Source organism: Canis lupus, chromosome 5, assembly GCF_011100685.1.
Source record: "Canis lupus familiaris isolate Mischka breed German Shepherd chromosome 5, alternate assembly UU_Cfam_GSD_1.0, whole genome shotgun sequence".
Taxonomy (NCBI): domain Eukaryota; kingdom Metazoa; phylum Chordata; class Mammalia; order Carnivora; family Canidae; genus Canis; species Canis lupus.
Window position 1 is genome coordinate 24,301,449 of NC_049226.1, and position 17,509 is coordinate 24,318,957.

The following is a 17,509-nucleotide window of genomic DNA, read 5'->3' on the forward strand; positions in this document are numbered from 1 at the left end:
ACTCTTAGAATGCAAGTTGAAATCAGATTCATATAAAAGGAAATTAAAATGACATTCTGACCTTCTGAAGGATAAGAACCTTGACTTATTCAGCTTTTTTGGACTCTAGAAACTAATACAAATTTTTGCAAGTAGATACCACATAGCCAATTTTATAAAATTATTTACAAATTTATAAGGGTACACAGAAAAGTAAGATTTTCAGATTGCTTTGTTCCTATATTGAAGGAATGGAATTTTAGGGTAAAACACAGAAGACTATATTACAAAGTGGCTACAACCACGACCCAGGGGAATGTTAGTAACTAAGGGTAAGGCATACTGTCTCTTCTCTGGTTCTCTGGGTCACCATCTCTGGCTACTGAACTCACTCTATTGAGTAACTGGAAGATTTTATTTTATTCAACAAATATTTTACTATTTACCATACAACAAGGCATTTTGGAAGATACAAAGATTAATAAAAATAAATATACCCTTTAACAAGCTTACAGCAGGGTTTGAGACATTTGTGTATAAAACATACACACAAACATCCACACTACAAGGAAGCTGTCAAGTGTCACTTTTTTTTTTTTAAGATTTTATTTATTCATGAGAGACACAGAAAGAGAGACAGAGACAGACAGACAGACAGACAGGCAGAGGGAGAAGCAGGCTTCATGCAGGGAGCCTGATGTGGGACTCGATCCTGGGTCTCTAGGATCAGGCCTTGGGCTGAAGGCAGCACTAAACTGCTGAGCCACCTGGGCTGCCCATGATTTTGCTTTTAAATCAAGTGTTTCATCACCCCCTCAGCCTTTCCTAACAGTCCACCAAAGTTGAGTCCAAGATAGGCTGTGGTTCTAAAAATCTCACCTCAGGTGAGTAGTTACTTAAGAGCTGTTCTGATAATCCCAGGAGATAGCGATCCAGAGATTCCTTGAGATTTTGGTGGACAAAAAGGCCTCCAGTAGACTGCTGCTTCTCTACAGCAGATTCTTTCACGATGGTTAAAAAACCCATCTTGTCAAAAGTTGTCTTAAGAAACAGTTCTTCAACTTCTGAGAACGAAGGCTCTTCTTCATCTTTTTGGTGCTGTTCACTTCAAGAAAGTAAGATCTTAAATTTAGAACTGAATGACCAACTGCTTCACCTCCATGTAGCAGTAATATAACTTAGTGTCTACATTATTCACAAACGGCTTACACAGTCAATGGATTATTCTTTAATATGCTTCTCTTCTTTGGAATTGGTACCTACTTGCACCAGATTTCATTATATGATAGCAAATTCTATTAACAGGTGGATGAAAACATACAGGTTACAACCTCAAAGGAAAATTCAGAAGTAATAAAAACAAACGTTACTAATACCAGGTATAAACACTAAGATAAACATTATCTGAAAACTTTTCCCTTTTTCCGTGTTGATTTCTCCAAAATGAAGGAGTCGGTCATCCTCTACCCTCTCCAGGGAGATTAGGAATCTTTATGCCAGTGAGTCATTCTCAGCCACAGTGATAAACATTGGTCTCTTGAGTCAACTAAAATGAGGTTTTTAGGTTTATTTTTACTTTCTCTCTCCTCCCTTATCAGTAGTTCTAAAGCTCATAGATTTTACTTGACATACAAAAATGGGTTGTATCTTTAAAGAACTCATTCCTAACCTCCCATTGTAACTGTCCTGTACACTCTGATGGCAAATGTCACAAATTATACAGCATGAAAAAAGTCAACTCAATCAAAATTATAGAATGCAGATTACTATCACCGAATTAAAAGCAGCTTTTCTCTAATAGCTCTAATGGGCTAATGGGTGTGACTTTTTAAATTTTTATTTTTTTATTTATTTTTATTTTTTGTGATTTTTATAAATTGATCAACTTAGTCCATAATTTTTAAGATATAGCTACTTACTACTCTGCTAAAATTATGATCTTTGTAATTAAAGCCATATCTTAAAACAACTCAGAACTCTATTAGCTAACATACCATTCTGGCACTCTTTGGAGAAAATTCATTGCAGCTTTACAATTTTTCATAGTGAGACTCACAAGAATTTTCTCCACTGCAAGATGAGGAAAATTACTACAAAGGAAAAAAGAAAAATCTTCAGTTAGAAGACCAAAAGCCATTTAAAGCATTCTTTAAACTTAAACATCCACTTCTGGCTGTAAATCCTGACCTCTAAAATCTGGATCCAAAATTAAAATTTCTTTCATCTGTACTGAATTTTTTGACATCTAAACCAAGAATCAAGAAGCATACATTTTGTTACTATCTTTTTCAATACTTCCTAGCAGCAGACTCGTCCAATTTTTAAAAATCATTTCTGAAATAAACAGATTATGAAATTAAAGCAAAAGTATTAAGCTCTTAAGGTATATCCTGCAGCCCCTCAGCCCCGACTCCCTGCTGTGGAAGGGCAACCAGGTGTTCCCCCTCCTGGTGTTTAAGCCTCCTCCTGTCTTTGGCTTCCTCCCCCATTAACTCAACACTTATCACCCAGAACATGCTCCCATTATGATTCTAGGATACGTCTGCATCAGATGTAGACAGAAGATCACCAAGGAACACATAAGCACTTAAAAAAATAATAATTCCTATTATTTAGACACATCCCCCTTATTCTCACCGTCCTGGCAGAGATAAGAACCAAGTAAAAGAACATAAACAGAAATCCAAGCACAACACAGAACACTGTAAAAAACAAAGGGACTGTTTAAGATCTGGAGTTAGCTCTGAGAAATCCTGAATTACCACTGTAAAAAAAAAAAAAAAAAAAGCCATCTCGTAGCAGGTAATGGAGAGGACCTCACAAAACAAAAAGCAGCAGCATGCTAATAAACTATTACCTGTGAAGAACTGGAGGCAGCTCTGAACTATCTTCAAAGTCATCCTCTAACTGATAGAGTAAGAGCCATTTCATTATCAATTCCTTCAAAGAAAAATTTCTATTTACTTCACCTACATTCTGCTCCACTCCTGTTCTTACAGTTTCTGGAACCAAACAGATGTTCATTGCCAGAGTCAAGCAGCATACTGCAGGACTAAAACAAAGGACGACCATTGTTAAAAATAAGTTTTTTTTTTTTTAATATAATTGCTATGGGTTGGTAATTTGCAATAGGTGTCACCATGAGAATTAAAAAACAAAAATAGATTAGGTGTGATAAAACACTAAATGTTTCATACCCGTTAGTGAAAGAATGGGAGAAGCATTACAAAAGGAGATCCCTGAAATGCTACTTATATATTCCTGCAGCAATGCATCCATTTAACAGTTACCACCTCACTTCCAACTTCTTTCCCTCAAGAACAATTTGAATCTCTTTGGCATGCAAAGTCTTACAAGTTAGTAAAGCTTCCGCCAGATGCTCTTTTTGCATAAGTCTTCGAGATATGCTTCATGCATTCATAGGAGTCCCTTAGAAGGATTCTAATTTCTTGTTCAGTAGCAGATTGAATTTCTGGACTCAGTATCTCTGTATCTGTGCGGGTCATAATTCCAAACCTTTCACTCATTCCAAATTTAGTAACCATCCTCTTTGCTAAAAAATGAGCTTTTTGAGGTAGAAAGATCTGGTCTATCTACCACCATTGCTGCTACTAATGTTTAAGACAATGCCTGACACATAGTAGATGTAGAGTGAACTTCTACTGACCATCTGAACACAAAAAAATTGTGAAGTCTGATTACATTTGAGAAGAATTATCTCATCATAACTGCAGCACTATTTAAAAAAAAAGTTTATGAATACTGAATAAGTCCTTAATATTGAGTTAAAAACAAATTTAAACACTAATTCTTTAAAATTGGCCTTGGTAATCTCTGTATACTTGAAACTAAATTTACATTTATTTACCTATTAAGACTTCTGGACAAACAACAAAAACATTTAAAATAGAATTTAACATATTGTTAACTGAAGTTACAAACTATAAAACTGGAAGAAAAGAAATATTTACCTCTACATATAAATCTAATACAATACAGAGTCAACTTACCATGAAGGTCTGCAGGCTGACCCAGTAAATAACTTCCAGAATTCTCTATCAACCTCAATTAAACTGCCTTGAATTATAGCTCCAAGTAAACCAAAGTTTTCAGCTTGTATTTGTTCAGAACTTATACCACGAAAGGTAACAGACCAAATTTTATTCCAGAGTTTCAACAAATCTGATTTCTGTGAGCCTTCTAAGTTTGACTTTTTGCCTTGACACAATGCAACTTCCATGAGGCATCGTAACACATACGGTGTGCGCTCCCCATGTCGTCGTTGAGGTAGAAGCTGGTATAGTATCATCAGTAATGATGACAACTCAAAGTTAGGCAAGCTTGAAGGATATTTTGATATTAACTGGGTTGTAATCTGTAACCTAAAAAAAAGGGATAATTAATTTGAAAACTATTCAATTCCATAAAAGAAAAGTATAAAGACATAGCACCCTTACAACATCCTAGAGTATCACCATCATTATTGTCCATATTACTCTCAAAATAAACTGCCTCTTAGTATTTTTTAACTCCTACTTCCTAAAATGGCAGGAAGAAGGATGACTTTCTGGCTAGGTAGGTACTATTTCCCTTCCACAAAAACTTTGAGGAGTAACTAAATTAGGGGCACCTGGCTGGCTCAGTTGGTAGAGACTGTGACTCGAGATCTCAGGGTCCTGATTTCAAGCCTCACAATGGGCATGGAGCCTATTTAAAAACAAATCAAAATTAAATTAGAATTTTCTACTTCTGAGTTATCATACCCACTCTTGCTCTTCAATCACCAGTAATATTCCTCTAAAACAAGAAAACAAAAAACCAAACCAAATAACTATTTTTCCTAGACATTCAGTTAATAAACACCTGCTGTGAATTCTCTAGAATGTGAACAACTCAAGAAGGGGAATTTTACCTTGTTCCTCTCTGTGTCTCTAATGCTTGGTGCACAGCAAGTATTCAATAAATAACCTCTGACTAGGGATGCCTGGGTGGCTCAGCAGTTGAGCATCTGCCTTCAGCTCAGGGCGTGATCCCGAGATCCCGGATCAAGTCTCACACTGGGCTCCCTGCATGAAGCCTGCTTCTCCCTCTTCCTATGTCTCTGCCTCTCTGTGTGTGTCTCTCATGAATAAGTAAATAAATCTTTAAAAAAAAAAATAACCTTTGACTAAATGGAAAAACTGAAGTATCCGAAATTGGGATACCTCTACCATATAAAAGAAACAGCAACTTAAGCAACAGGTACCTATATCAAGATGCTTTCCCCTCACATCTCAGTTATATTTAAATATTACAACAACATGGCAAAAATCAGGGCACGGATCACACAAGTTTGACTGTCATCTACAAACTTGCAACTGTACTTGGGAAGCTGCTTAACCTTTCCTCGGTTCATCTTCCTTTTGGTAAAGCAAACAGGCCGGGCTGGATGAATTCTCAAGATTCCTACCAGACCTAATATTTGTGATATCACAAAATTCCACAACTTATTTATATCATTTAAATAACTGCCTATGCTGAACACAGCAAATTTTTTTTAAAAAGCAACCTTTTACTGTGGCATGAGATCCAAGTAATTCTCTGATTTCTGAATGCCATCTTTAATTTCTCCTAATCTACTTCTCCTGGAAGGTGCTAAGATGTTCAGCTCAGTGTATTCCAGACAGGCCAGGCAGCCATCCTCCCATCTTCCTCGCTAAGGCAGTATGCTTAGGAAAGGTGGCCCTGGCCCAGCACTGGCTCCAGCAGAGGAGCCTTGGTGGCTGAGCTCAACGTGTCCTGGCAACCTTCATCAGGGAATGGTTTAGAAGTGGACAATTGACCTAGTTATGGCCAGGCCATTCTACTGGAGGGCTTGTGAGAAAAACGAAATGACACTAAAACAACACTGGAAGAGGCAACAGTAACATTTTACCAAGGCACAAGATCAAAATCACTCTGTGACTTCTGAAGATGATCTTTTATTACTTCCCAGCCTAATTCTATTTTCTTCTTTTTGCAAGGTACACTGTAATCATTAAATTCTCTTTGTGTGGTAGTGTAAGACTGAGAAATCTCCAGAGATCTAGTATCTTCATTAAAGACCTAAAAAATAACAAAAAGAAAATCTATTTTTTTATACTGCCCCTGTTTTCTAATAGTTCATGAGGGGAAAAAATGTTCCTCTTCAAATGAAGACACAGGGAAGTTCATAGAGCAAGAGTAATAAATTACAGAAATAGCTAAATATGGTAACACAATAACAAACATTTTGCATGACTGTAAAAGCTCTCTAGAAAACAGATATTATCAAGTTACTAGATTTAGTTCCCAGAACATTGACTAAATGCACCAAGACACCTAAAGCAAAGCAAAAATCTGTTTTCAACGGGATTAAATTTAAAATTCTTTTGATTAAAAAAAGGGGGATTAAATCATAAATTTACCATTAAGAAAATATCTGACAACCAAAATTACCCAGGATGTTAACCAAATTTCTAAGTAAAAATGTGTTACTTAAGAAACAAAGCCATCAACTGATAGATAGGTAAGCAAAATATAATATATCCATACAACAGACCATCATCCAGCAGTAAAAAGGAATAAACTACTGATTCATGGCACAACATGGATGAACCTTGAAAACAGTGTGCTAAGTCACAGGAGCCAGGCATGGAAGACCACATGTTGTATCATTCCATTTATAGGAAATATCCCAAGTAGGCAAACGTATGGAGGCAGGAAGTTGATTACTGGCTGGTTGTGGAAAAAGCAGGGAATGGGACTAATAGGTACAGAGTCTGTTCGGGGGGTGATGCAAATATTCAGGAAATAGATAGTGGTGATGCTTGCACAACACAGTAAAAAATACTAAAAGCCACTCACTTGTACACTTTAGTGAATTTTATGCTACATGATTTCTAACTCAGTAGGGGAAAAAAATTAAAAAAACATTACACTTGGGATAATCTGATTTCCTACAGACTATCTTTTAAGAATGAAGAGTTTATCACTGGTTTTCACTAAGTTCGTATGTGCAAAATAGTTAAGCCAGAAGAGCATTGAAAAGGAACAATTTAGTATACAAAGTCATTTTACAAGGCTTTTTTTATCAGAACACATGTTTAAAAAACTCAGTAAAAGGAAACTAATGGAAAATTTCAAAATGTGACAAGACCTACTATACCTGGTGACAAATATCTGCCATCAACTCAATCAAGTTTTCCTTGACAGCAACATTACGAGAGCCTGAAGAATATTTCCCTCTGCTTCCTATATGACTTATCTCATTAATTAGCAGATCATACAAGTTATATAAGATACTTTGCCATTTACTTGATTCATAAGCACCTGTAATTCAAAAAATTAAAATACCGTTACATATACACTCCATTTGCACTGACAACTCCCAGAAAACCATTCAGGTGTTAAGGTGGAAACTGGTCCAACTGTCCCTTCAGTACCAGTGTTTCTTCAGACAATATCCTTGCAGGCTCTGCTTTGTAACAGTATCCAGCTCATACTCAGTTACCTGTATCGGTTATAAAATTCTTCTATAATCTGATCTTTCTCTAATCAACTCAATCAAAATCCCAATCCAACTTTAATTTCTTCTCTCCCAAGGCAAATACAATTCATATGTCCTGTCATTTATATGAGGACCAAGTTCTTTGTATATCTTTAAGAGAAAAACATTACTAGTTCCTTTCATGTATAAATGACATATTATCCAGACTTCTCTATCCAGCCATCTTTCCCTAAACACATTCCAGTCCACTTCTTTCCCTCTTGAAATGGTGACTCTACAAAATCTGGTGGACGTGATAGGCCCACTGTGATCTGACCAGTATGATACGGGAACAAAGGAACTATGACTTTCCATAGAGAACATCTATTAGTGTAGCCTACAACTACATTAATGTTTCTGACAGACTCATCACCCTGCAAATTTTCAGTTCATCCTAAAGATACAGTTACCTAAAACCCTAAATATATCATGTCATCTCCTGGATAAGCCGGATCTTCATCCTGATGAGAGCTGCATGAGCAAGGAAAACCTATGAAAATCCACCATTCTTTGACTTACAGCGGTTTCATGGGCTACAAGTACATCTAACTTCACATATGAGACATAGACAGCTACTTATGAAAAAAATTGGCTATCATAGTTTTCCTCTATTTTAGCAATTTCTCAATGTAGCTTGATTTCCTAACAAGGACATTAAACTTGGCATGATATATTCATACAAAGGCTAGTACAAGCTCAAAGGTAAACACAGCATCAGCATGAGGGTACCCATTCAGTTCCAGTTCCACCCAATAAAATTCCTGTCTACTGAATGAAGCTACACCATCTAAGATTTTTTTTTCAGGATTTTTTAAAATTGAGGTATAATTCACATATAACATTAATTTCAGATGTAAAACCATGATTTGGCATTTGAATGCATTATGAAATGATCACAATGAAGCTGGTTAATGTATCTTACATAATTACAAAAAGAAAAAAATGTTTTTTTTCTTTATGAAGACAGCTTTTAAAATCTACTCTCTCAGCCACTTTCAATGCACTACATATTAACAAGCAATACTCTCTTGGTGAAAGACAAATGTAAAGGTTATCAAGAGAGGAGAAATCATTCATTTCTAGTTTTCCCAGCAAACAGGGGCCTGGATTAAGTATGAGGTTTATGGCAGTATGGATATACTTTCCTGAAGAAGTGACTAATCTGGTTGTAGGCCACATTTATGTTTTACCTCCTGGTAAAAGCAGTACATAGATACACAAGACCCTGCCTTCTCTAAACTTGTTTAAACTCTGGTCTGTATAATTCCTTTCTACTTATTGCTGCATGATCAGCTCATAGAGGGAACAGTGTCTCTCATCTGTCTGTGTTGCTCATAATACTCATGAACATACTAAACAAGTGGTAGAGCATGATAGGATTTGCTACCACAGCCTCAAATTCTAAAAAAAAGTGTGAGAAATATCCTCAAGACTAATACCGTTACCAAGCACAGCAATCCAGAGGAAAGTCATAATTTCCTAATGAAATACTTAAGCCTTGATGTTTCAATGAAGAAGCAAATTCAAAACAGCAAAAACTTATATACCTTTTTCTTGGGTTTTGGCTCCCTTTGGATGATGCATATAAATTTGTAGTTGAAATAATTCAATAATTACTTCTTTTAAGGAATCATTAAGTCTATGTTGAGTCCAAATATAAAGCAAGGTAGGAAGAATTTCATCTCCTAATTGACACACTCGAATTCGAAAGTTACCAGCCAATGTCTTGAGGAAGATGATAAACGCTGCTAAGATGTGATTTAGACCTGCGGCGCTCTTTTCCTGTCTGTCACAGAAAATAAATAGATTCAGATTGGTGTTACAGAGCAGAAAAATGGACACTGAAGGCAGTTATAAAGTTGCATGCTGAAAAGAAAAAACATATCTAGTCTTCAAATAACTGTAGCCTTAATTTCAGAACTATTCAGAAAAAAAATCTTAATATACAGACTACACAACAACAACAAACAAAACAGCTATTTGGCGCTGAGACATCGTTCCTGCTAGCTCTCTGCTGATACAGGTGCAAAATGATACAAAACTAATTTGTAATACCACCATTTATATCGTGTTTCACATTATAGATTGGGTAATATCACACAGATATAAGACTGATACTTCCAAAATATATTCCAATTTTCTTTTTTCTTCAAAAATGGGGAAAATGAAACTACTTCAGAGAATATTTAGCTTTTCCTGTTGCTAGAAAAGCAACATCATTTTCATGTTCTGTCTGCCTTTGGATATTCAGGAAGTAGGAGAGGAGAACTGATACTTTCTTTGGGAATCTACTAGTTCTACTATAATGGGCCCATTCTATTATAATTGGTAACATTCTTAGTTTTGGGATCTAAAGCATGTCTTTCAAGATCAAATAGATTTTCAAAACAAAACAAAAAAGATTAGATTACCTGGCATGCTGAATAGCCTTGGAAAAGAAATCCAAAAATTTGGAATTTAATCCATCAGTTTGCAAACAGCATCCTTTAGTCACAGCATGAATGATTCTAGCCACTAAAACTCTATTCATGTCTTGTGGAGGTTTAAGGTATAGATTGAAGTACACAGAAAACAATTCTTAAAAAAACATACACACAAAAAAACATAGTTATTTTTAAAAATATATCAAAGTACTTAACTTAAAGGTCCTGATTCGACTTAAATTTCAATAATATGGGCTGCCTGAGTGGCTCAGTCAGTTAAGTGTCCAACTCCTGGTTTTGGCTCAGGTAATGATCTCAAGGTCAGGACAGAGCCCTGTATCAGGTTCTACACTCAGCGAGGAATTTGCTTAAGATTCTCTTTCTCCCAGTGCCCCTCCTGTCTCACTTGCTTGCTCATGCACTCTCAAATAAATAAATCTTTTCAAATAAATTTCAATAATCCCATGTAGGCAAAAAAAAAGTTAAATTATACTAATTGACACTCAATACGTTAAAAGTATCACATCAATATTTAATTTCACTTTACATAAACTGCCTTCAAGAGAGGAACAACTTTAGGCCGGAGATATGGGCAGTCAGCCCTCAGACAAGCTGCTGAACTTCTCTACATCTGTACCCCTTCCTCTGGGTCTAATAGAGCATGTTACACAGTACACATGCCAGCCACTGCTTTATTTTGAGGCCGTCTGATTAATGTGTAAAACGTATCAAGAATGTTATCAAGGGGCTGAGAATTTATTCTCCTTATAACATAAGGAATCAGAATGCCAGTTTCATGGATGGCTGGCCGAAGACATTCCTGATCAGAGAAAAATGACTGTTTATTTCTCACAGCAATGAGAGTAGGTATAGTACCTTCCTTTTTTGCATAAATTCCTCAATCCCAAAGGCAACATGAAGAGGGCCACATGACACAAGTGCAAACAGTGAGCTACATTACAGGAGAAAAACCTCAAGCTTTCTATAATAAATGAGAGGCAAGCAAACCTGTCCTTTCCTCTGAGGAAGCCATCATCTCAGTCACCATCTCAACCTTTTAAGGTTCACCATACACACAGTTTTTAAAAAGTCAAGAATAAAGCAGTCAGGGTCTGCTTGTAAGACATGCAGAAACATTGACATGCACTGAGAATCATCTCCCAGAACAATGAAAACCAAAGCTGCTAATGCAGAATTTGCTCCCCGTAAAGAGATAAACAGAAAGTCCTGGGCTGGTAAAGTGAGTAAGGGTAGCACCTATGGGTATCTTTCAACTGTATGATCACATAATTCTGTAGAAATAATTTAATATCAGATTTCAAATACAAAAGAATAACAAAGAAATACCTCAAACAGTATAGTAAGGAAGATGATTATTCCAGTGATTCTTATCATATCTGACATTAATTTATACAATTCTGCATCAGTGCTTTCCAAAGTTCTGTCATTATAGTACCTAAACAGTTAAAAACCCTAAGTCAGGGGCACCTGGGTGGCTCAGATGAGCATTTGCCTTTGGCTCAGGTCATGATCCTAGAGTTCCAGGATTGAGCCCCCTGCTCAGCAGGGTATCTGCTTCTCCCTCCCCTTCTGGTCATGCATGCTCTCTCTCACTCACGGTCTCTCAAATAAATAAATAAAATCTTAAAAAAAAAAAAAAAGAGTTAATACACAGAAATGTGGAGGCAAGAAAACAGATTGGGGGGGCACCTGGGTGGCTCAGTGGGTTAAGTGTCGGGACTTTGGCTCAGGTGATGATCTGAGGGTCCTGGGATTGAGCCCTGCATGGGGCTCTGCACTCTGGAGCATCTGCATGTCCCTCTCCCTCTCCTCTGTCCCCCCCTCCCCGCTAGTGCATGCATGAGCACTTTCTCTCTCTCTCTCTCTCTCTCTCTCTCAAATAAACAGAATTTAAAGAAAAAAAAAATAGGAGCAGTTATCTTGATCACTTCCCTCTTATTACCTACTAGGAGCAGAGAGGTGAAATGAAAGTGCCAACCATCTTCGATTAAAGCTCAAGCGTTAGGGCTTTTGCTAGTCGGGGGAAGTGATCCCAACTCTCACAGAATCCCACATACTATCCTAGGCTAAAAACCCTAGCATAAGAGATTCAATGAAAGTTGCAGAAGCATATAGTCCAACTTCTTAAAAAAAAAAAAGGAAAAAAAAAAGGCTGTAGGACATGCCTTCAGGTGAATTCACTTCTTCCATGAATTCAACAACAAAAAAACTCAAAGAACAGACAGTGAAGGAACAGGATATTAAAAAGGACTTCTGGAGTTAATAAAATTCAATTAAATGTAGATTCTTTGGGACTTCATATATAGATAATCATGCTACCTGCAAACAGGAATGGTTTTCTTTCTTCCTTTCACATCTGGATGCCTTTCATTTCACTTCCTTGCCTACCTGCCCTGGCTAGAACATCCAGTACAGTGCTGAACAGGAGAGATGAGAGCAGAATCCTTAGTCCCAAATCTTTTATGAAAGGTTTTAAATTATGGATTTGATTTCTGTAATAGTCACAGAACTATTCAGATTATCCATTTCATATTGGGTGAGCTCTGAGAAGGTGTGGTTTTAAGGAACTGATCCACACACATTCAGTTGTCAAATGTACATGCACAGAGTTGTTCACAGCCATGGTCTTAGTACTACTCTCCTAATAGTTGCAAGATGTGTGGTTATATCCATTTCCTTCCCACTATCAGCAATCTGTGTCCTCTTTTTTATCTTAGTGACTCTTGCTAGCAGTTATAGATTTTATTGGTTTCAAAGAATCAGCTTTCTATTTCATTAAATGTTCTCTACTGTTTTTCTGTTTTCAATTTCAGTGATTTCTGCTCTCCAAAAACCAAAGTTTTTGGTTTTGTTTTTCTAGTTCCTTGAGATGGCAGCTAAGATTATGGATTTGAGATTTTCCCTCTTTTCTAATGTAGGTAGTTAATGCTACAAATCACCCTCTCAACATAACTTTAGCTGCATTCTACAAATTTTGACATGTTGTATTTTTTCATTTTCATCCAGTTCCAAGTATGTTCTGATTTCCTCTGAGACTTCTACTGCAACACCTGAGTTTAGAAATGTGTCATTTATTTTCACCCAAGTATTACAATGGACATAGAGCACTCATGGTAGAAAATCAAGGTTGATTTAGAAAGGGTAATCAGAAGAAAATGGCAGTGACATTTAAGCTAAGGCCAGAGGCCTCTGACAAGAGAAGGACAAATGCTAAGAGGGAAACAAAGGGCTTGCACTCTCAAAATGAAGTGTGTGAAGTGCTTGCAGCACCGTCAGAAGCAAATACTAGAACTCATACTTTTTATATTTAAAATTAATTACAAATAAATATGAAGTTTTAGGGGTGCCTGGGTGGCTCAGTAGGTTGAGTATCTTTGTTCAGCGCAGGTCATGATCCCAGGGGTCCTGTAATTGAGTCCCACATCAGGGTCCCTGCTCAGCAGGGAGTCTGCTTCTCCCTCTCCCTGCCACTCTCCCCCTGCTTATGCTCTACTCTCCTGCTAATAAATATATATTTTTTAAAAATCAAGCCTTACTGATATCTAATATAGAAATCAACAATGGTCATTTTGCAAGGCAGCTTTGACAGCTTCTTACAAAACTAAACATACTTTTACCACACACCCAGCAACCACACTTCTTGGTTTTTACCCAAATGAGTTGAAAACTTATCTGCATACAGATATTTATAGTAGCTTTATTCATAATTGCCAAATTTTGGAAGCAATCAAGATGTCCTTCAGTAAATGAATGGATAATTAAACTGTGGTACATGCAATGAAATATTATTTGGTGCTAAAAAGAAATCAGCTATCAAGTCACAAAATACCATGGAGGAACCTTAAATGCATAGTACTAAGTAAAAGAGGCCCATGTGAAAAGACTACATATTATTTTTTTAAAAAAGATTTTACTTATTTATTCATGAGAGACACAGAGAGAGAGGCAGAGACACAGCAGAGGGAGAAGGTGGCCCCATGCAGGGAGCCCAATGTAGGACTCGATCCCGGGTCTCCAGGATCACGTTCTGAGTTGAAGGCAGGCACTCAACTGCTGAGCCACCAGGTGTCCCGAAAAGACTACATATTATATGACATTCTGCAAAAGGCAAAATCAGACTGTAAAAAGGTCACTGGTTGCTAGGGATCAGTAGGAAGAGCAGGATGAGCAAGCACAACACAGAGGACGCCTAGCACAGTGGATCTATTCTAGGTGATACTATAATGGTAAATACATGTTACTGTACATTTGTCAAAATCCATAGAAAGAGGTGTTAACATAGGTTCACAGATTGAAACAAATATGCCAGTTTGGAGCAGAATGCTGACAGCAGAAGAGGCTATGCATGTGTGATGGGGGGTTTAAGGAAACTCTCTACTTCCTGCTCAATTCTGCTATGAATCTAAAACTGTTCTGAGAAAGTAAAGTTTGTTTTTTTTTCTTTTTTTTTAAAGATTTTATTTATTTATTCATGAGACACACAGAAAGAGAGAGAGAGAGAGAGGCATAGACACAAGCAGAGGGAGAAGCAGGCTCCATGCAGGGAGCCTGACCTGGGCCTCAATCCCAGGACTCCAGGATCACGCCCTGGGCTGAAGGCGGAGCTAAACCGCTGAGCCACCCGGGCTACCCGTAAAGTTTATTTTTTTTTAATTTTTTTTTTTTAATTTTTTTTTTTTTTTTTTTTTTTATTTATGATAGAGAGAGAGAGAGAGAGAGAGGCAGAGACACAGGCAGAGGGAGAAGCAGGCTCCATGCACCGGGAGCCTGATGTGGGATTCGATCCCGGGTCTCCAGGATCGCGCCCTGGGCCAAAGGCAGGCGCCAAACCGCTGCGCCACCCAGGGATCCCAAGTTTATTTTTTTTTAAATGTCTGGAAACCACTGGGTTAGAGAATCTGAATAAAGGCCACTGTAGTTAGAACACTAAAGTAGAAGGATAGGGATGGTTCTTAGTTATGGTCAGGCAGGCAGGCAGAAGCAAAATTACCCAATGTTTTCCGAGGCCTAGAAAAGGAGCACACATTTTATTCTAGTTGTACAGGAAAGCCACTCAAGTTTTTAACAGTTCTTCCTCCCTACCTTATTAGAGAAACTACCTTCTTCCTTGAGACAAGCCTAAGGCTCTTATTTTAGAACCCCTGATTCTCAGGAAACACAAAGAGGTGCCTGGGCTCAGTTGGTTAAGCGTCTGACTTCTGATTTTGGCTCAGGTCACGATCTCAGGGTGCTGGGATGGAGCCCTGAGTCTGGCTCCTCACTGAGCAAGGATCTTAAGATTCTCTCTCCCTCTCCCTCTGTCCTCACCAACCTCCAACCTGGCTCCTATGTGCACGTACTCTAAAAAAATTAATTAAAAATTTTAAAAGAAGAAAACATAGTCCATTTTCCTGTGTATTCAACCACTCTCTCTCCACGGAATACTTCCCATTACATTTATATGTCTTCCAGTCACTCCCATCTTTAACAGGACCCTTCTTTCCCTTCCCCTACAACCAAAGCTTTTGAAAGTGCTGTATCTGTTAATCCACTTCCTCACTTGTCACTCAGGCTTTCACACTAGTCCGTTACAGAATGGAATACCATCAACCAACAGACTCTAGTATAGAATAATTCACCCAACAACAGCAGGAACACATACTTTTTAAATGCATATGGAGTACTCATCAAGTACTCACCCTTGGTCATAAAAGAAATCATAACAATTATAAAATAACTTAAAATTATAAAAAGTATGTTCTCTGAAAGTAACGTAATTGGACTGAAAAAAAAATGCAAAAGGGAAAAAACAAAAAAACAAATACCCCCAAAACAATTGGAAAGTAAACATTTTAAATACTTTAAACATTTCCAAATAACCCACTGGTTAAAGAAATCTCAAGAAAAACTAGAACGTATTTTAAACTGAAGAAAAATGAAAATACAACATTGTCAAATGTGATATGACAAAGCAGTGTCTGGAGAAAAATTATATTAAATGCACATATGAGGAAAGAAGCTCTCCAATCAATGACCTAAGCAACAACCCCAAGACACTAGTGAACAAATTAAACCCAAACTAAACATAAGGAAAGAACTAATAATAAAACAAAAACTCGATAATGAAAGAGGCAGTATCACTACAGGACCCCACATACTTTAAAAGGATAAAAACGCAGTAACATTTGAGAATTTCACACTCCTACATTCAACAGCTTAAAATGTACAAATTCTTAAAGAAATTACCAAAGCTAATTGAAAAAGAAATAAACTAAATATTTCCATATCTATTAAACAAACTTGAATTCATAGTTAAAAATTTCTAACCACTACCTCCAAATTCAATCTAATAATATATAAAAAGGATAATACATCATGCCCTAGTGGAGTATATCCTGGGAATACAAGGTTGACTTAACCTATGGAAAATTCATCAGTGCAATTCATCCTATCAAGAGACTAAAGAAAAGACCATTTAAAAAAAAAAAAAAAAGCCCATAGGATTATCTCAACAGATGAAGAAATCTAATAAAATTCAACATCCTTTCAAGATAAAAACCATGAGCAACTAGAAACTGAAAGTCTTCAACCCATACTGAGAGCTAATGTCATGATTAGTGGTTAAACAATGAATCCTTCTCCCCAAAACCAAGAATATAACAAGATGTGCTCTCATCACTCCTACTCAAAATTATACTGAAACTACAAAACTGGAAGAAAACAGAGGAAAAGTTTTATGTCAGATTTGTTAACAATCTCTTGGAAATGACACCAAAGGCAAAGGCAACAAAAGAAAATATAAATTGTACTCAAATTAAAAACTTTTTTAAATCAAAGGATACTATCATAAGGTTGAAGGCAACCCATGAATGGGAGAAAATATCTGCAAACCATATCTGATAAGGGGTTAATATACAGAATATATAAAGAACTCCCATATTTCAACAACAAAATAACAACCTGATTAAAAACTGGGCAAAAGGGACGTTGGGTGGCTCAGTGGTTGAAGTATCTGCCTTTGGCTCAGGGCGTGATCCCAGGGTCCTGGAATCGAGTATCTCTGGGCAGGGAGCCTGCTTCTCCCTCTACCTATGTCTCTGCCTCTCTCCCTGTGTCTCTCATGAATAAATAAAATCTTAAAAAAAAAAAAAAACCTGGGCAAAAGATGTGAATAAATAGTTTTCCAAAGATGATAAATGAACAATTAGCATATGAAAAACTCAACATCACGAGTCATTAAGGAAATGCAGACCAAAACCTCAATCAGACACCACTTCACACACATTCACATTAGGATGGCTACTATCAAAACAAGAAAAAGTGTTAGTAGGGATGTGGAGAAGTGGGAACCCAGGTAATTGCTGGTGGATATGTAAAACATGTAAAGGGATATAGTCCTTGTACAAACCAGTTTGGTGGTTTCTCAATAAATTAAACACAGAACTACCCTATGATGCAGCAATTCTACCTCTGGATAAATACCCAAAAGAATCAAAAGAAAGGACTCAAACAGCTATTTGTACACTTGTGTTCCTAACAGTATGATTCATAAAGCCAAAAG

General features: G+C 37.0%; 1 protein-coding gene across 1 annotated transcript in view; it reads right to left on the reverse strand.

Moving 5' to 3' along the window:
• ATM (ATM serine/threonine kinase) overlaps positions 1–17,509 on the reverse strand; it is a 114,638-nt gene that overhangs the window by 82,961 nt on the left and 14,168 nt on the right. Inside the window, 8 exon segments of the mRNA NM_001130828.1 lie at positions 859–1,084; positions 1,974–2,069; positions 2,837–3,031; positions 3,990–4,361; positions 5,894–6,063; positions 7,145–7,308; positions 9,073–9,311; positions 9,937–10,102. Coding sequence (NP_001124300.1) covers positions 859–1,084; positions 1,974–2,069; positions 2,837–3,031; positions 3,990–4,361; positions 5,894–6,063; positions 7,145–7,308; positions 9,073–9,311; positions 9,937–10,102 — 1,628 coding nt within the window.